Below are 19,233 nucleotides of genomic sequence, written 5' to 3'. Positions count from 1 at the left end.
AGCGTATTTACAACAATATATCAAAATGGTTATTTATTTATTTTTTTTAAATAGTTTATCATAAAATATAAATATTAATAAAAAAATTATAATTATAATTTTATTATTTATATTTAATTTTGATAATAACTAAATAAAATAAAATCAATTTGGGTAAAAACTTCCGCACTATATTTTTTTTATGACGCAAAGCGAAAAAAGTAAAAAAACTGAATGGGGTGCACGAATCAGGTGGGTATTTAAAAAAAAAAAAAAAAGCTAAATATATTTTCAAAAAAAAATGCCATTAATTATGGTTAAATAATTTTTATTGTTTTTTTTTTAATAAATAAAGATTACTGTTTTATTTTAGATTATATTTTTAACCTTTTTTTTTTTTTTTTTTTTTTTTTTTTTTTAACAATTTTATTTATTTAATTAAATTATATTATCCATTTATTTAATTTTATTTTTTTTATCTTGTTACGAATACACCAATACTGAGAATTTTTAGCTTTAACGGACATTTCCTTTTATGGGTCTTTCAATCAGCAGTTTAAATATCTGGGTCAACCTCTTCGAAACTTCCAATCTTGTTGAAATTTGGGTGGATAATACATTGGGCCTATTCAACTTGTTTTTGGCTGTAAAAATAAAAACATAAAATATAAAAAAAAAAATTAATCTTTTTTCAATTGCATTCCAATTTTGTTTCTTATGATTGTTATTTTATAGCTAAATTCTGATTTTTTTATATGATTTTTTTTAATTTGAAACAAACCAAATATACTTAAAATATTTTTTTTTTTTTAATTTTTATTTTAAAAATACTATAAAGTTTAAAATTACATAGATTGACTATTGTTGGAATTATTCTTTTAAATATTTATATTTTAATAATAATCTTTTTTTTGATTTTAGCGGTTTTTTTTTTTTAAATTTTTAAAATTTTTTTTTTAAAATTTTTTTTTTTTCATATTTACCGTTTTATTGTTTTTAATATAATATATTATTTATTTATAAATTAATCAGGTTAATTTATTTTAATTAATAAATTTTATAAAATGTCAGGGTTTGATGAAGGTAATGTTATGTATAGTGGTGGTGGTGGCAAAAGTGGTTTAAGCAAAGCTGACGAAGCTAAAGATGGAAATACAAAAGAATTATTTAAAAGTTTTATAAAAGAATGGAAAAACCAAGAAAATATATTTATATATAAAGAACAATTAAGACAGCATTACAATTTGGGATGGAATTATATAGAGATTAATATAGACCATTTAGTAGACTTTAATCAAGAGTTGGGGGATCGATTAGTTAGTTCACCAAATGAATTGATTTTATTAGTAACTATCAATTAATATTTATATTTAACAATAAAGTTGTTGTTGTTATATTGATAATGTTTTACTAATAATTTAAAATTAATTAATTAGTTTGAAGATTCAGTTAAAGATATTATTAAAGAAATGAATTTTAATAAAGAAAGTGTCGAAGAAGATATTCAGATTTTATTTAAAAATTCAGCAAATCCAGAACCAATTAGAAATTTAAAATCAGGGTTAATATCGAAATTAGTAAAGATTCAAGGTATTGTTATTTCCGCTAGTAGAACACAACCAAAACCATCAACAATGAGTATTAGATGCAAGAATTGCGAACATCAACAAACAATATCAGTTAGACCAGGCATCGTATCATCAGTGTTACCACAACAGTGCGAAAAAGGAACCAATTCAGCTCATAAACAATGTCCAAATAATCCATATGTAGTATTATCAGATCGTTCAACATTTGTAAATCAACAAATTTTAAAACTTCAAGAATCACCAGAAACAATTCCAACAGGTGAAATGCCTCGTCATATATTACTATCTTTGGATCGTCATCTGGCAGATAAAGTAACACCAGGAACACGTATTAAAGTATTGGGTGTATTGGGTATTTTTGAGGGTCAGGGTAGACGTAAAGAAATTAATGGTGCAGGTGGTACAATTCGTACAAACTATTTAAGAGTTTTGGGTATAACATCGGATAATGCTGGTCGTGACTCTATGCATTTTACACCATCGGAAGAACAGAGCTTCCGTAATTTTTCAAGACATCCAAACTTACGTCAAGTCATTGCAAATTCAATTGCTCCATTCATCTATGGTCATGAAGATATTAAAAGATCGATTAGTTGTCAATTGTTTGGTGGTAGTGCCAAATGTTTACCCGATAAAATGCGTCTTCGTGGTGATATAAATATTTTATTATTGGGTGATCCAGGTACTGCAAAGTCTCAGCTTTTAAAATTTGTAGAAAAGGTGGCACCAATTTCTGTTTATACATCTGGTAAGGGTAGTTCAGCAGCTGGTTTAACTGCATCAGTTATTCGTGAGCCCTCCACTGGTGAATATTATTTAGAGGGTGGTGCAATGGTAGTTGCCGATGGTGGTGTTGTATGTATAGATGAGTTTGATAAAATGGATTTGGATGATCGTGTTGCAATTCACGAAGCTATGGAACAGCAAACTATTTCAATTGCAAAAGCAGGTATCACAACAATTTTAAATAGCAGAACATCGGTTTTAGCAGCAGCAAATCCGGTATATGGTCGTTATAATGATATGGCAGATGACAATATAGATTTCCAATCAACCATTCTTTCTCGTTTCGATTTAATTTTCATCGTAAAAGATCCAAAGAATGAAAAACGTGATCAAATCATTTCAAAACATGTTATTGGTATTCACGATAGAGGACATTCTTCAAACAGTTATTTAAATAATGCAAATGGTAACAATGCAGGTTATTCAATTACAAACACAGTTGTAGACGATAGTCATATTAGTGATAATGATGTTTCAGTCGAATACCTTAAGAAATATATAGCATATTGCCGTTCAAGAATTAGTCCACGTTTATCAGAGGAAGCGGCCATTACATTAAAAAATCACTATGTCTCTGTTAGAGCAAAGTCAAAAGAACAAGAGGAAACCTATGGTTCGAACAAAGAAAAAAAGAAAAAGAAAAATTCAATTCCAATCACTGTTCGTCAGTTAGAGGCTATTATTCGTATATCTGAGTCATTGGCTAAAATGTCACTTTCACCCGTTGCAACTATTGAACATGCCAAAGAGGCTATTCGTCTTTTCGATATTTCAACATTCGATGCTATCACAACTAATAATACTGTAAATGAAACTATAACCCCTGAACGTTTAGAAATGATTCAAAATGTTGAAAAATTCCTTAAAAATAGAATTCCTATTGGTATGACCGCTCGTATAAAAGTTTTAAGAGCAGAATTGGCTCGTTTCGAAATGGACCATTTTGCAATTTTTAAAGCAATCGATATTTTGGTTGCCAGAGACGAATTCGAATATAGAAATCAAAAAAGACTATTATATAGAAAGATATAGTTACTTTATATTAATATCTCATCACCAATTATATTATTATTTAATTATAATCATATAAAAAAAAACAAAACAAGACAAAAAAATAAAATAAAATAAAAATAAAATAAAATGTGTACAAAATTTTAAATAATTATAAATATTTTAGTTTTAATAATTTTTATATTTTTTATAGTTTTATAATTTTATTTATAGTTTTTATTAATTTAACCTTGTGATTCATAAGCATTTGAGTTATGTTTTGGTACAAATACAAAGTTATCTGAAACTGGACCCAAAAACATTTCAGAAATTTTAATCCAATCTTTTACTTGGTTACTTGCTAAAAGGGTTTCTAAATCTGAACGACCAAAGTATGGTGGTGGTCTTTCGTTCATTTTGTGGACTGATTCTAAAAGACCAACTGGTACATAACGATGAGAGAATGATAAGAAATTTAAAAGGAACTTTCTTGTATTATCTACACCAATTTTATCACTACCCCAATGATCTAAACCATAGTGTACATAGTCACGAATTAAATCTAATCTTTCGGTTGCACTGATATCCCAATCTCTCTTTTCTTTGATTTCAGTGAAAATCCATGGCTTAATAAGTGCACCTCTAGCAACCATTACAGATGATACTTTTGATGTATCGTAAATGTTGACGACGTCACGGTAGTTATAAATATCACCGTTACCAATTAATGGAATTTTAGATACTTCTGAACATTGTTTGACGTATTCCCAATTTGCTAAACGACTGTATCTTTGATTTCTGCTTCTGCCATGAAGAGTAACTGCTGAGGCACCATAGTCGCCAAGGAATGGAATGATTTTATGTGCAGTTGGTGCATCCTCTAATTTACCGATTCTAATTTTAATTGTAGTTGGGCAGGAGAGTGTTGATGAGATACCTTTAAGTAATTGTTCAACTTTTTTAGGTTTTTCCATTAAAGCAGCACCTGCACCCATATTGCAGACCATGTCAATTGGACAACCTGAGTTGATATCTACAAAATCACATTCGACTTCATTTTCGATAAACTCTGCACATCTAATTGCTGTATCTACATAGGAACCACAAATTTGAATACCAAATTTATCTTCACATGGATGTTTTTTTAATAATGCTAATTCTGATCTTGAGCCTTCTAAAATCTTTGTGGTTAAAGCCATTTCACCAATGGTAATATCGGCACCTAATTTCTTTGCAATTCTTCTAAATGGTAAATTACCGACTGTAGTTAATGGTGCTAAAATTAATTGATCTCTAAAGTTAAATTGTTTTTTTTCATTTTCCTTTAATGGAGTTAATTTATCAATTTCTGTGTGTTCATGGCTTTGGGTAGTTGTTGATGTTGAAGCTGGTTCTGATTCTGATGAAGCTAGTTCATCTGATTTAACTTTTTTAACTGGTCTTTCTGAATCTTTTAATGAAATACTTTCTTCTTGTTCTTTTTCTTTTTCTTTTTCTTCCTTTTCTTCCTCTCTGCAACAATCACCGTCTTCTTCTTTTTCTTTTTTATTATTGTTATTTTGTTGTTTAGCTAACTTACCTCTTGGTTTTAATTGTTTTGGGGTAATATTGTTTTCTTTAAAATATTGATCACTCTTTGTGAATGGATATACATTTGATTTTAATTTATTTTGAAGTTCGATTGAGATATCATTGATTGGAACAACTGGTTTAACATTAAATTTCTCTGGATTTGAAATTGATTCGTTACCAACAATATGATCTTCACCAAAATAACAATTGATTCCAAATTTACATTTGCCGTATGCTTCATAGGATAAACATTTTCCTAATGATTTTGGTTTGGTTTTTAAATATTCCTCAACGTTATGACTAAATTTACATTTATCACCATACTCGCATTTTTCACTTTGAACCATTTTATCGCAAAGCTATATATTTAAAAAAATTATAATGATTGTTATTATTAAAATTGCATTATAAATTGCATTGTGTTATATCTGTATTTGTAATAATTACTCTTTCATGAAAGTTTCTCTTTTCTTTCTTTTGTTTTTCTTTTAATTTATTTCTTTCTTTTTCGGCTTTTTCTTGTAACTCTTTTCTAGATGGTCCATTTGTTGATGGTGGAATTAAATATTCTTTTTTAATATGGGCTTCTAATTCCTTTTTTGGTGTTGTAGTATTATTACTTGTAGCTTCTGTTGTTTCAGATGAGTTTGTTGTAGTTTCTGAAACCACATCATTGTTTTTAATTTCAACAACTGTAGTGGTTTCTTCTTGTTTTGTTACAATTTCTGGGGTATCCATTATACAAAAATAAAACAAATAAATGAATGAAAAAAAAAAAAATTTTTAAAAAGAAATTCTTCGTTTTTTTGAAAATTTAATTTAAAAAAAAAAAAAAAAAAAAAAAAAAAAATTATAAAAATAAAAATAAAAATAAAATAAAAAATATATATTTAATACAAATAAAAAAAAAGGAATTAGTTTGGAAGTTAATTATTAATATTAAATTCTCAAAAATCAAATTATGTGGTTATTTGATAAAAAATATTTTTAAAAATCAAATAATAACCCAAGAAAAGAAATTATTTCTTTTAATTAAAAAATATATAAATATCATTGCTTTTAATAAAACGATATATACAAATATATATAAATGAATAAATATAGAAAAATCATACAACTTTTAAAATAAAAAAAATAAAAAAAAAATAAAAAAAATAAATTTATTTTTTTTAATTTTTTTTTTAAAAAATTTTTTTTTTATCATTGAAAATTTGTTTATTAAAAAAAGATAATTTTATAAATTTTTATTATAAACACTCGACAATAATAATAATAATAAAATATGACAGAAAAAACCACAAAATATTATAGTTTACAAGTTGTGTCACAAGAAAGAATATATAATTTTTTAACAAAGATTAGTGTTTTTGCATCAGATAAAATTGCACAGGATTTCATTCATTCAATAATTGACCAAATTTGCGGCAGAATAGTTTCATTTGACAGATTCATAAATGAAGAGAACGAAAGAATAGTAAACCAACTTATTAGGGTTTATTCTTTATTTATTAATAGAGTTGTTGGTAGAGATTTAAAGAAGGAATATGTAAGTTTTAATAATTAGACAACTCACTCACCCACTCACTCGCCCATCAGTTTATTATTCATTGTTTTATAAAAGAATAAATATTCTAACATTTGATTTATGGTCGCTACCACTATTATAGATTTGTGAAGATTTAAAAACAGCCAATGTTGATGGTCTTTATATTAATGTTATAGCAGATTGTATTATTTCAAGATTTACAGATATTAAAAGAGAATTAACAGAAAAACTTTCAACTATTAGTTCATCATCACTTTCAGATTTTGATTGGAAAATGAATGCAATTCTTTCAAGTGATAGAATCAATATTGTTCAAGAAAATGTTTTATTATTAAATCTTACAATCGAAACCAATCACAATGATAAAAAAGAACAAGTTTTAATTGAATTAACCAAAAAAGAATTAGACCATATTTTAGAAGTTTTCGATCAAATCAACGATGTTATTCAATCATTAAAAGTTTAATAAATAACTTTTATAAAAAAAAAATAAAATAAAATTAAATAAAAATAGGAAAAAATGTAAAATTAAAAAAAAAATATACATATGTTTTTAATTATTATTATTTTATTATTGTTTTTTTCTTTTATAATTTACAATGATGGTACAAGATTGGTAACGTCTTGAAGGAATTTTTTTGATTCAATTTTACTATTTGGTTTATAAAAAGGATTGCTTGTTGTATTTATAAATAATAATTGTAATCTTTTGAAAAACTAATTATAATAATAAAAAGGTTAGTAAATAAACATAATATGATTTGAAGGTTAATTAATTAATTAATTATATTATGAAAACATACTATTTTTAAATCAGAGTCTTTAATATCTGAATTATCTAAAACCACTATAATAAATTTAATCTTTGTGTTTGTTAAGTATCCATATACTTTATAATCTTCGGTTGGATATAATAAACCTAAATACATCTCGCTTGGTAGTTTTTTTGATGTTGGTACACCAGCTATAAATAATGATATACTATTAATATTGTTGTTACTATTACCATTATAACTACTATTAGTTGCTACATACGTTTATCTTCGATAATATCTAATGAACAATGAACTATATAATGTAATTTTAATTTGTTTTCATCTGTAATACTTGATGAAAAATCTTGAATAAATAATGGATTGTTCTAATTACATGATTAGTATGTAATATATTTTTGATGTTGATAGTTTTATATTTTATGCTTACTCCTTTTCCAACTATAGCAACACAAACAATCTTCTTCATTGTGTTATATATTATTATTATAAAAAGTAAATATTAATCAAAAAATATTTTTAATAATTTTAAAAAAATTTAAAAAAAAAAAAAAAAAAAAAAAAAAAAAAATTAATTTTTTTTTTAATTTCTTTTATTTTTTAAAAAATTAATTTTATATCACCCTTAATTTTCATGAATTCATTTTGCAAAATAACCAATAGATTTGACCACTAAGTCAAAACAATTTGGAGATTATTGTAATTCAAACTAGATGGACTATTTAATATCTATAGGTTAACTCCATTTATTAATAAAAAAAAAATTCAAAAAAAACCTAAACCCAAAATCTCTAATCAAAAATTTTGCACTTTATACAAAAAAAAAAATAAAAACTTTTTTCTAACAACCTTTAAAATATATTTTATTAAAGTAGATTAAATAATATTTATTTGTGTTACTTTGGAAATTTAAAAATTAAAATTTTATTATAAATTGTAAAGTTAATATACATGTATGTGTTGCAATGTTTGCGACACTAACTGCATCCATCCTCTCATTTGTTTTTTAGGGTGCACCCTGATCAAAGGGCTTTTTTAAATCAAAAGTCGAAGAAAACTGAATTTGATCATTCTTTTCAAATAATGATTGCACTTCTTTTTGAGCAATGAGGTAATTCCGAGCAGCTTCTGGCCCTTTAGATTTTAAAGTGTTTTTTGTTTCCTCTAAAATTTTCTTAGCAGTTTCTGAACCATTTTTATCTTTTTCTTGCAAAAAAGAATAAATTTTTTCAGCTTTTTTCTTAACTATAGGAAATCCATTCGGATCTGTATCGGCCCCATTCCGCACATTTGGAAAATATTTGAACCCTTTCCCAACACTGTTTTCAAGCTGTGGTCTTAATGGAGGATTAATATAGGGTTGAGATTCTGAATTTTTTCCTCCATATCTCATTGCTGTAACAATTCCATTCCATGGACGTGGAGAAAATATCTTATCGATTCTTTTCTGCAAATGCTCACCCGATATTTTTTTATACCTAATAAATACTCCAGGATTTTGTTCTTTGGCCAACGTATGGGCTAACAGTCGCCTCGTATCAAAACTGTATACCTTATCTCTACAAATACCAATTTCAACCCTTGGAATTTCATTAGTATAATTTGGACTATTAACAAGAAGCTCTTTCATTGCGTCCAAATTTCTACCATCACTAAATTCTGTATTAATACCTCCTTGGGCAGTTCGAAGTTTATACGGATTAATATTTCCTTCTTCAGGTAATAGCTCAAATTCTTTAATTGTTAAAATTCTATCTGGTTCATTAACTAATGAATGGCAAGCTTCAGAACTAAATTCTGATAAATCTTGTAGTTCTTTTTCGGTATTTGTGTCACCTATAAGCTCATATAAAAGAGTTGCCTCATCTTTGGGGTGTAATTGCTCTCCAATAAATTCTAAATTATCATAAAATTTAAGAGCCTTTTCACATTTTTTTTCCAATTGAGCTAATGACTTAGCAGCATCATCCATATTTATTTTTTTATTGGGAACTTTGAAATGAGATTTGGCCTTACCGATTATTCTGTTTGTTTGTGAATAATAGCTCCTCTTTTCCACATACCCCATGTCATGCGGAGGAAAAGTACACATCCGGGTTTCTGCCAATTCAAGGTAGCTTAAGCCTACCTCAGCATCTTCTCTTTCAATTTGAATGCTATTTAATTGCATCTCAATATCATTCATAATCCCCCAATATTCCATCATAGAGGTTTTATGAGCTCTCAATAGGCGAAATTGAGTTGCAATAATTTCTCTTTTATTAACTGAAATGTACTTTTGAATTTCAAGTAAATGATTAAGCAAGACCGCTTCCTCCTTCTTTTCATTTCGAAAATTTCTAATATCAATAAGTTCTTTTAACACTGGAATCAGATCACCACTTAGTATGTTTGGCGTTTTTCGAAAATTGTAACATGCTGTTAATTTCTGCAAAGCAACAGATAAATCACCCATCTTAAAAGCAATAGCTCCTTGAAGAAATTGAATTTTATCTAATTCTTCTTCCGATGCATTATATTCTTTTCTTAACTGCTCGGAGAGATTCAAATATGTGGAGGCCCCAATAAGATCATAGTTTTTGTAATAATTACTCTGAGCTAGAAGATAATAAGCGATAGCTATCGCTTTTTTTATGTTATGTTCTGGTGGACATTGTTTAATTTTTTCCAATTTCTTGATTGTCTCCATAATAAGGTCTGTTCCATTAGCCTCACCCACTTGTATTGAAACTGCATAATCTAATTGAATCAATAATGATTCTAAATGCTCCTCTCCAAACACTTTACGTACATAATCAAGTGCTATTTTATATTCATCTTGGGCTTTTTTATAGCACCTAGCTTGTAATAATTTGGTAGCTTTTGATGTTAAAAATTGAATATATTCTAAAATTAGTTTCATCAGCTGTATACAGATATTTTTAATCTTATCTTTTTTTATAATATTTTCTAAATTATTTTGAGCTCGAAGAAGAGAGCCATAAATAGTTTTATTTAATGAAAGTTTCTCTATAAGATCAGGTAATATTTTTTTGGCCTCCAATACTTCCATTTCCTCTTTAAAAGTAAGCACAACTTGTGGAGTTGGTGTGTCAAAAATAAATTCCTTTAATGAATTATATTCTTTGGACATTTATTAATTTTATATTTCTTGGATTGGTTTTTAAAATAGATAAACAAAATTTTTTTATTTTTTAAGTTTAATTTTTTTTTTTTTAAAATTAAATTAATTTTTTTTATAATTAAATTTTTTAAAATTAAATTTTTTAAAATTAAGTTTTTTTTTTTTATAATTAAATTATTTTTTTTTTTTTTTAATTTTTTTTAAAATTAAATTATTTTTTTTTTTTTTTTTCGTTTTTTTGAAAATTTTTGATTAAAACTAAATTTTATAAAAAATATAATAAAATAATAAAACAATAAAATAAAATAATTATATAGATAGATATAAATATAGAATAAAGATGGAAGCATTTCAAAAAATACATCCATTAGAGTTTTATAGAAAATTTTTAATTAGATCAGTAAGACCTGATGGTAGATCATTAAACGATACAAGAAAGACCACTATTTCAACAGGTTCAGTTACAACAGCAGATGGTTCTTCATTTGTAAAGATTGGCAATACATCAGTAGTATGTGGTGTTAGAGCTGAAGTAGGAGAGAAACCATCAACTGATAAATCTAAACTTCAATCGATCAATAATCACGAAAATAGTAATATATGTATGTATCATTGAAAAGACAATCATAATCAATAAAATTTTTTTATTAATCATTTTTATTTAATTTTAGTTATAAATATTGAATTGGGACCAATTTGTTCAAATACATTTTCATCAACAAAACCATCAGATATGGCAATGACATTATGCTCAAGATTAAATTCACTTATTAATCGTTTAGAAATACCAGATACAGATTTTTATTTTGATGAAGAGGGTAAAGCACTTTGGTATTTATATGTAGATATTTATTGTTTAGATTATGATGGAAATATTTATGATGCAGCAGTACTTTCAATTTTATCAGCTCTTAAAAATGGTAATTATTCAAACTATAGATGACAAATTTTCTTTTTCTTTTTTATCAAAATTTATTAAATATTGTATATTAATCTTTTATATCTATTATAATCAGTAAAATTACCAAAAGGAATTATCGAAAATAATGACGAATATTATAAAGATTTAGAACAACCATTAAGAGAATTAAATATTAAGCATTATTTAATCCCAACATCATTTTCAGTTATTGAGGATTATATTTTATCAGATCCATCATTAGAAGAGGAAAAACTATCAACTGGTACAATCAATATAACTTATAATGAACATAAAGAAATTTGTTTACTTTTGGTCACCGGCATCAATTCGATCTCTGAATCAAATTTAAAAGAATGTATGAAAAAAGCAAAAGATAGATGTCAATATATAATAAATTTAATAAATACAAATTAATAAAATAATAATAAATAAAAAATAGTAAAAAATTATGTTATTATTTTTTTAACATAATCAAAAAACCATCTTTATTTATTTTTTTATATTTAACTTTTATTTATCCCCATACGTTTGTTTTATATAATTTACCTATTGAAAGAGTTAATGGAGTGAACTTAATTCTTTGTTTATATTAAATTAATCACGACTCGTCATTTATTCATTATTTATTTTTTTTTATTAACATAATAAAATTTTTAAATTACACCTCGAAACACAAACTTTTTTATTCTGAATATTTTAATTAACATTTTTTGTCATATATTTTCATTTTTTTACATACACAAAACATTTTTTTTTTTAAATTTAAAAACATTGTTTTTTTAAATGTTACTCAAAGTTTAAACATTGTTTTTTTTAAAATTTAAAATTAAAATTTTTTTTTTTTTAAATTTAAACTTTGTTTTTTTTTAATTATTATAATAAAAAAATCTATTAAACATTAAAGTTAAAAAAATAAAGGATAAATAATGATTATAAGGCAAGTTTTCTTTACCTAACTGTCAAAGTACTATCATTAATGAGGTATATAGGTTCCAAGCATGCTTGGTAACTGTATTTTTGTTTACAAATTTTATAAAAAGGTTACTTATTTTTACTGTGTGATGGTATAACCAAATTAAAGAAAAAAAAAATTTAAAGATTTTATTAACTTTAAGTTAATAAAATGGTATTAATACCATTATTTATTTATTTACTTTTTTATTTATTATTTAATTATTATTTAAATTATTAAATTGTTGAGTTATAAATAAATTATTTAAACTATATTGAAGAACTGAGTTTGCATCTAAATATTCTCTGATTGAATATATTTTTCCCTCTTGATTAATTGATAAAATAAATAAATAGTTATTTGAATAAGATTTATTTCCATACCCAATACCTTTGCAATCTATCTCTAACATTATTTTATAATTTTCTTTATCAATGATTATGTCAGTGGCCATAAATGACCAAACATCAAAGCCTTTTACTATTGGAAATTGATTTGAAATTCTCTCTTTGATTGATCTGGATCCTGCAAACTTGAAAACAGTTTCATCTCCGCTCATCCACCAAACATCAGTGTTTACATCATTGAATAGTTGAGTTTCTTCTTGATTTGAAAAAATTCTATTATTAAAATATTTTGTAAATTGATTTGCAATCGAATTAAAATCAATTGTTAATATTGACATATTTAAAGAGTTATTATTATTTTTAATCAATACTGTTATTTCATTTTATATTTATATCATTTTTGTGTCGGAATGCATTCTATAATTTGTTGAGGTTATAAACAATTAAAAAAAATTAGAAATAATATTAAAAAAAATATTATAAAAAAAAAAATATCCAGATTTCACAAAAAAAAATTTTTTTTAATTTTTTTTTATCATTTTATTTCATTTAATTTCTCAATTTTTTTTTATTCGAATAATTTCAATTCCAAAAAAATATAATAAACACTATTTAATTAGTTTAAAAAATCATTTTTTATTATATTTTGTTTATTTAAAAATAGAAAAATAAATATATAAAAAAAGTAAATATTGTAAATAAATAATGGGTTATTCAGTTGGTGGTAAAGCTTTAAGTAGATTAACAAGCGTCCAAATTCAAATTGAAATTAAAAAAAGAGATCCAAATATAGATTCCTTTGGTAAAAAAAAAATTGAACTTCGTGATATATTAAAGAAGCTTATTGACAACGAAAAGAGTGGAAACGGTAGTGCATCAAAGAAAAGAAAAGTTTTATCAGATTCAAGTTCAGATGAAAGCGATGATGAAAAAAAACAAGATAAAGAAATTCAACAAATTTTAACAAAACTTAGAAATAAAAGAATAAAGCATAAACAAGATCTCAATTTAAAGAGTCAACAACAAATTAAAGAATATGAAGATAAAATAGTAGTTTTAAATAATAAAATTAAAGAATTAGAAAATTTTAAATTTAATCAAATTAAAAATAATCCAGCTTCAAGACCAATTTATAACACTGGTGTAAGAGAAATAGAAACAGCATTAGAATTATTTAAAAAAGTTAATGAAAAATTTAATTCAGAACCAATTTTATTAGTTTCAGCAGCAATCAACATTAACATTAAAATAGAATTTATTAAATTTATGGTATTAAAAGTTATGGATAAGGATTATGGATCTTCGAATATATTATCTTCAAGACTATTTCCACCACCATTAGTTCATTCATTTTGGAAGGAAATGGTATTAAACACTATTGGGTATAAAAATTTTTGCAAGTTATTGGGTTTCAAGATTCATTATTCAATTAAAGATAAGAAAGATTTAAAAGTTGAAGAAAATCACAAATTTATAAGGTCAAAATATGAAAGAACTCTTGAGCTTTATAAAAAATTTTTCCCAGAATCTTCAGTAATACAGTTTGATAAAAAATCTAATAATAAAAATTCAATTTGGCCATTATGTTATTTATTACCAACATCAAAGAATGATAACAAACCTTCTACAAAAAATACTGCCATTGTCCCAAAAAAATCTATTTCATTATTAAACACATCAGATTCATCATCAGACTCATCATCAGATTCATCATCAGATTCATCATCAGATTCATCATCATCGGACTCATCAGATTCATCATCAGATTCATCATCGGACTCATCATCGGACTCATCATCAGACTCATCAGATTCGGACTCATCAGATTCAAATTCATCACCTTAAGTAAAATCTGTAGCAGAAATTTTTCCTCCTGTAATTAGCAAACCAGAAGATAACGAAAAAATTAATATCTGTGCAAAAGATGGATCAATAATTAATTTTTATAAAATCAAAATGGGTGGTAATTTATTAGAAGCTTTTGATCTCTTTTTTAAAAAGTATGAGAAACCAAAGTTTTTATATGCCGAAGGAAATAATTTAAAAGAAATTCTCTTTTACTCAACACCAAGATCTTTAAATATGAAAAACAACGCAAACATTATAGTAATAGGAGAATAAAATAAATTAAATAAAATAAAATATTTGTATTATTAAAATAAATAAAGTTTTTAAATTAAAATGTGTTTATTATTTTTATTTTTTAAAATATATGTGGGTGTGGTTGTGATTGATTTTGATATTGATATTTACATTAATGAATAAATAGTGAATGTATATTTTAAAGACCATCAATAAAATTTTCTTTGATCAAATAAAAATAAAAAAATGAATAAAAAGAAAAAAAAAGAACAAACGAAAAAAAAATTAAAAAATCTTTTTAAAAAACTTCATCGATGTTTTTAGACAAACAAAAATAATATAATTCAATGTATATCAATAATAATAAAATTAATATATTAATTATTTTAAAATAATATTTTTGAAATAAATCAAACCTTTTTAAAAAAAAAACTTAGATTTATTATTTTAATATTATATTTTGTTTCTTTAATTATTTGGGGCGTTGTTAAAACAACAAAACAAGGAATCGTGAAAGTTCCAGATTCCCCATTTGTCTAACAACTAAATGAGTTTTGTATAAACGAAGTATGAATATGTCCAAGCACTCAATAGAGTTATAAATGACCATTCATGTTTTTTTTTCTAAAAGATTAAAAAAAAAGAGATAATTTGTTTGATTCTGATTTGAACAAATAAAATATGATTATTTAAATGTATCATTATTATAAAGAGAGAGTATGGGAGAAATATTTTTTTTTTTTTTTATTCCATTATTTTTCTTTAAAAATTTGATTGAATGTATTTAGATTTTTTTTTATAATTTTAATTTTTTTTTTATTATTTTAATTTTAATTTTTTTTTTTTTTTATTTAATTTATTTATTTATTTATTATTAATTTGTATTTATGAATTTGATCAATTTGTAATATGGATCTGTTGTTTTAATTTACAATTGGATGAACCAAAAAAGGTTATATAATGATGTGTACAATATTTTTGGGAAAGAAGGAAAAATTTTTAGGATTATTGACCATTTTACCATTTATCCAAAGGGATTCTATTGAATTTGGTAAAATATCAGATGAAATAGAATAATTATAGTTGAACAAAACTAATGAAGTTAAACCTGGTTGAATTAAACCTTTTATAATAGCCGAGCAAGCTCTGATGGTTAAATCTTTAATACTCGAAGGAAGCTGTGTTATGGTGTTTTTCTTCCCCATTAGCGATAGGTTTTCGATACTCTCTGGTATAAAATTAATTTCGCTTATATCATATGAATCTAATGATAATCTTTTAATATTGCTGGGGAAACAATCTTTTGAAAGAGGTTTGTTATATTTACCTAGATTCAATATTTCGAGCTTTCTTGGTAAAAGATCTCTATATAGGACTTGGTTAAAGCATCCAAGTTGTAATGATACAATTGACTGTGGTAAAACGTCAGGGGACAGAGGTTTATTGAAGAGGAATAAGCTCAAATCTGTGAGAGAATTTGGTAAGCAATTTTCTGTTAAAATTTGGTCAAAAGCCTCCATTGAAATAGAATTAATAGAAGAAGGAAGTATGTAAGGTTTCAATGGTTGATTGAATGACCCCATAACCAAATTTTTGACAAGAGATGGAATACAGTTTGCTTCTAATGGATAGTTGTACTTTTGAAGTTCTAAATAAACTAGCAATGGGGGTAAAACATTTGGAAGAAGAGGCTCATTATAGTTATAAAGCTGCAGTTTAGTTAGAGATGATGGAAAAATGCCATGTTCTATAGGTGATGTATATGAGGACAAGCTTAGACTGTTTAATGGTAACTCACTTATACAACCTGGATCTAATGGATAATCAAAGCTTTCAAGTTCTAATGAAACCAAAGTGTTTGGTAAATGGCATGGGGTCAATAAAGGCTGGTTGAATTCTTTAAGCATTAAATTTGTAACTGGAAAGTGTTTTGGAAAAGTGTCATGTGAAAGTAGAATGTTATAATCTACTGCCAATAGCTTATTTACTGAATATGGAATATATTTAAATGTGTTTGGATCATTTGAATATAATTGTAAATATGTAATATAGTTTTTAAATTGATTATCTAATAAATCTTGAATTGAAATAAAACCAACAGTTTCATTTGTATAATATAAATCTCTGTGATAAAGTATTTGATAAAATAAATACTTATTTCTTATTATTTTAAAAAATAAATAATCATTAAACTCTTTATTACTATTATTATTCTCCATTGGATATTTTATATTTTATTAATTTTAAAAAAAAAAAAATTTAAATTAATATTGGATTTGGGATAACTTCAAAATTTTTTTTTTTTAAAAAATCTTGAAAAAAATAAAAAAATTAATTAACTTATTTTTTCTTTTATATTTAGGATAGGGGCACAAAAAATCTTTTCTTTCAAAACTGAGTATTTAAGTATCAAATAAGTTTATAATAAATAAAAAAAATTTGTTTTTTAATATTAAATTAATATGATATTTTTTTATAATTTACTAAGCATTTTTTAATTACTTTTGATCTGGTGACCATTAAATTTGTTTCTTTTTTATTAGTGAATAAGATGGTAATGAAACAAATAGATAATAAAGAATAATTAACAAACTTTATTGAATAAAAATATGAGCTACTTGATTCTAGATTAATTTAAATAAGTATATATTTTAATTGTACCATTGGTTATGTTGAAACCTTTACACTTTTATTTTATTATCTGATGTTTTCATTCCTTGGAATACCTAAATAGTGTTTGATATGGCCTAAATTGCCAAAATATAAAAAAAAATTTAAAAAATTTAAAAATTTATGAAAAAAAATAAAAAATTAAAAAAAAGTATTAATAAAATTTTATATTAAAACAAAATTAATTTTTATAATTTGGAACAATTAATCCAACATTATTTAATTTTGTTTAATTTAACTATAAAATAAAAACAATGGATAATAGTATAGTTTTTTTTAAATTATGGAGGAATAAAATTATTAAAAACGAAATACAAAAATGGAATCGATATTTAATAAAAGTGAATGATTGGAGAATTAGGGAATTTAAAACATTAGAATCATATGAAGAATCTAAAGATAACTATTTCATCAAATCGATAATAATGGTTAATTGTTTTGGTGGAGAAAAAAGCTTAATAGAGTTTTTCAACAACTTACCAAGCAATATTGAAAGTGTAGAAATTAAAGGAAGCAAAATATCAATAGAAATCAAAGCAATATCAGTGCCCCCAACTTTAAAATCACTTAGATTCGACAATAATATAATAATAACTGAAAAAGAAGACATCAAAGATTTATCAAACCTATCATATCAAATGAATGGGTTAGAAACTTTATATTTAGGATTTCGTGGTGAAGAAATAATGAAAAAAAGATATATTCCATACACTTTAAAGCATTTAGTATTATCATGTCTTTTTGATGATCCAATTTATAATCAAGCTCTACCAGAAGGTTTAGAATCTTTAGAGTTAACGTCCGAGTATTACCAGACAACTTTACACTTTCCTAACAATTTAAAACATTTTATATATTGCAAATCCTATAAGCTATATTCATCAGTTTTCAAACAACTACCATCAAGCATAGAATCACTAAGACTAGATTGCAACACTGAAGATAACAATAAACCAATAAAAAGTTTAGAAATCGCCAAAAAATTCACCAACCTAAAAAAGCTATCAGTTTCATATAATTGCTTTATTCAATTTTTTGCAGACTCGATACTGGTACAAGGAGCTCCATTGCTACAATCATTAACCAAATTAGAAATAATCAGAAAAGGCTTTTTTTCAATGATAGATAATTTAGATATAGACTTACTTCCGCCCACATTGATAAAGCTAAAGCTGTCTCATATGTTTTTTAGGAACAAAACCGGTAGGGGTTTCCCAGCATCACTCACTTCATTGGAAACCTCGTTATCAGGTTTTAGGTCACATTTCGAAAATGCATCAAACATTCAATATATTGCAATTACATCGAAAGAAGAACTAGATCAAAGCAATGTTATTAGCTTTGATAAATTCCCAAACTTAAAATCATTAAAATACTATTATTTAGAAAAAGTAAGCTCAGTACTATTACCAATCAATATCTTATCAAATTTAGAAATATCATGCACAGTAAATTTTAAATCACAACCTATAGAATTAAAAAAACTTAATAATTTAAAATCATTAAAATTAGATTTAATTTACACTCAAGCTCAATTTGATAATGCAAAAACTATTACCCTGAAACCATTCCCAAACTCAATACAATTATTAGACTTAACAATTAACAAATCAGATACAATAATATCCAATCAAAATCTTCCACAATTTATAAAGATACTAATAATAAGGGGCACATCAATACCAAATTTTATTCTCCCATTACCAGAAACATTAGAGACTATATTATTTTCTAAACAAATTAAAAATGTAGATTATCATAACAACACAACTATCCAAAAACTATCTCAATCACATAATATTCAAACTTTCTATCATGAAAATGACAAAAAATATTATTCGAAACCAAATTATTCAAAGCTATATAATAAAATAAAAAATAAAATAATTGTTTAAAATAAT

The 19,233-nt window shown here is 24.6% G+C and overlaps 11 protein-coding genes across 11 annotated transcripts; 6 read left to right on the top strand and 5 right to left on the bottom strand.

Annotated features, from left to right (window-relative positions):
- Positions 1 to 1,043: 1,043 nt before the first annotated feature.
- Positions 1,044 to 3,386, top strand: DICPUDRAFT_31145 (MCM family protein; the record flags this gene model as incomplete). The annotated part of the gene is made up of 2 exons (XM_003286569.1): positions 1,044 to 1,325; positions 1,416 to 3,386. The coding sequence occupies 2 exons, from the start codon at positions 1,044 to 1,046 to the stop codon at positions 3,384 to 3,386; spliced, it is 2,253 nt and encodes a 750-aa protein (XP_003286617.1).
- Positions 3,387 to 3,589: 203 nt separating this feature from the next.
- On the bottom strand, positions 3,590 to 5,275 carry DICPUDRAFT_31125 (uncharacterized protein; the record flags this gene model as incomplete). Its single annotated transcript, XM_003286549.1, has 1 exon — positions 3,590 to 5,275. A coding segment is annotated over one exon (1,686 nt), but the record flags the coding sequence as incomplete, so codon positions are not given.
- A 923-nt stretch (positions 5,276 to 6,198) lies between these two features.
- Positions 6,199 to 6,928, top strand: DICPUDRAFT_150605 (uncharacterized protein; the record flags this gene model as incomplete). The annotated part of the gene is made up of 2 exons (XM_003286568.1): positions 6,199 to 6,462; positions 6,584 to 6,928. The coding sequence occupies 2 exons, from the start codon at positions 6,199 to 6,201 to the stop codon at positions 6,926 to 6,928; spliced, it is 609 nt and encodes a 202-aa protein (XP_003286616.1).
- Positions 6,929 to 7,056: 128 nt separating this feature from the next.
- DICPUDRAFT_31131 (uncharacterized protein) lies at positions 7,057 to 7,704 on the bottom strand (the record flags this gene model as incomplete). Its single annotated transcript, XM_003286548.1, has 4 exons — positions 7,057 to 7,179; positions 7,266 to 7,426; positions 7,498 to 7,603; positions 7,666 to 7,704. The coding sequence occupies 4 exons, from the start codon at positions 7,702 to 7,704 to the stop codon at positions 7,057 to 7,059; spliced, it is 429 nt and encodes a 142-aa protein (XP_003286596.1).
- A 391-nt stretch (positions 7,705 to 8,095) lies between these two features.
- On the bottom strand, positions 8,096 to 8,925 carry DICPUDRAFT_91748 (uncharacterized protein). Its single transcript, XM_003286547.1, has one exon. It carries the CDS (start codon positions 8,863 to 8,865, stop codon positions 8,242 to 8,244), a length of 624 nt encoding a protein of 207 aa, XP_003286595.1. The 5' UTR covers positions 8,866 to 8,925; the 3' UTR covers positions 8,096 to 8,241.
- A 1,774-nt stretch (positions 8,926 to 10,699) lies between these two features.
- DICPUDRAFT_31155 (uncharacterized protein) lies at positions 10,700 to 11,695 on the top strand (the record flags this gene model as incomplete). Its single annotated transcript, XM_003286567.1, has 3 exons — positions 10,700 to 10,961; positions 11,031 to 11,279; positions 11,376 to 11,695. The coding sequence occupies 3 exons, from the start codon at positions 10,700 to 10,702 to the stop codon at positions 11,693 to 11,695; spliced, it is 831 nt and encodes a 276-aa protein (XP_003286615.1).
- A 755-nt stretch (positions 11,696 to 12,450) lies between these two features.
- Positions 12,451 to 12,918, bottom strand: DICPUDRAFT_87219 (uncharacterized protein; the record flags this gene model as incomplete). The annotated part of the gene is made up of 1 exon (XM_003286546.1): positions 12,451 to 12,918. The coding sequence occupies one exon, from the start codon at positions 12,916 to 12,918 to the stop codon at positions 12,451 to 12,453; it is 468 nt and encodes a 155-aa protein (XP_003286594.1).
- A 367-nt stretch (positions 12,919 to 13,285) lies between these two features.
- Positions 13,286 to 14,425, top strand: DICPUDRAFT_150600 (uncharacterized protein; the record flags this gene model as incomplete). Its single annotated transcript, XM_003286566.1, has 1 exon — positions 13,286 to 14,425. One exon carries the CDS (start codon positions 13,286 to 13,288, stop codon positions 14,423 to 14,425), a length of 1,140 nt encoding a protein of 379 aa, XP_003286614.1.
- Positions 14,426 to 14,536: 111 nt separating this feature from the next.
- DICPUDRAFT_150599 (uncharacterized protein) lies at positions 14,537 to 14,701 on the top strand (the record flags this gene model as incomplete). Its single annotated transcript, XM_003286565.1, has 1 exon — positions 14,537 to 14,701. One exon carries the CDS (start codon positions 14,537 to 14,539, stop codon positions 14,699 to 14,701), a length of 165 nt encoding a protein of 54 aa, XP_003286613.1.
- A 371-nt stretch (positions 14,702 to 15,072) lies between these two features.
- DICPUDRAFT_150598 (uncharacterized protein) lies at positions 15,073 to 16,881 on the bottom strand (the record flags this gene model as incomplete). The annotated part of the gene is made up of 2 exons (XM_003286545.1): positions 15,073 to 15,078; positions 15,676 to 16,881. The coding sequence occupies 2 exons, from the start codon at positions 16,879 to 16,881 to the stop codon at positions 15,073 to 15,075; spliced, it is 1,212 nt and encodes a 403-aa protein (XP_003286593.1).
- Positions 16,882 to 17,586: 705 nt separating this feature from the next.
- On the top strand, positions 17,587 to 19,227 carry DICPUDRAFT_77486 (uncharacterized protein; the record flags this gene model as incomplete). Its single annotated transcript, XM_003286564.1, has 1 exon — positions 17,587 to 19,227. The coding sequence occupies one exon, from the start codon at positions 17,587 to 17,589 to the stop codon at positions 19,225 to 19,227; it is 1,641 nt and encodes a 546-aa protein (XP_003286612.1).
- Positions 19,228 to 19,233: the final 6 nt, after the last annotated feature.

The sequence above is a fragment of the Dictyostelium purpureum genome (assembly GCF_000190715.1).
Source record: "Dictyostelium purpureum unplaced genomic scaffold DICPUscaffold_74, whole genome shotgun sequence".
NCBI lineage: Eukaryota > Evosea > Eumycetozoa > Dictyosteliales > Dictyosteliaceae > Dictyostelium > Dictyostelium purpureum.
This window is presented reverse-complemented; position numbering and strand designations above follow the sequence as displayed.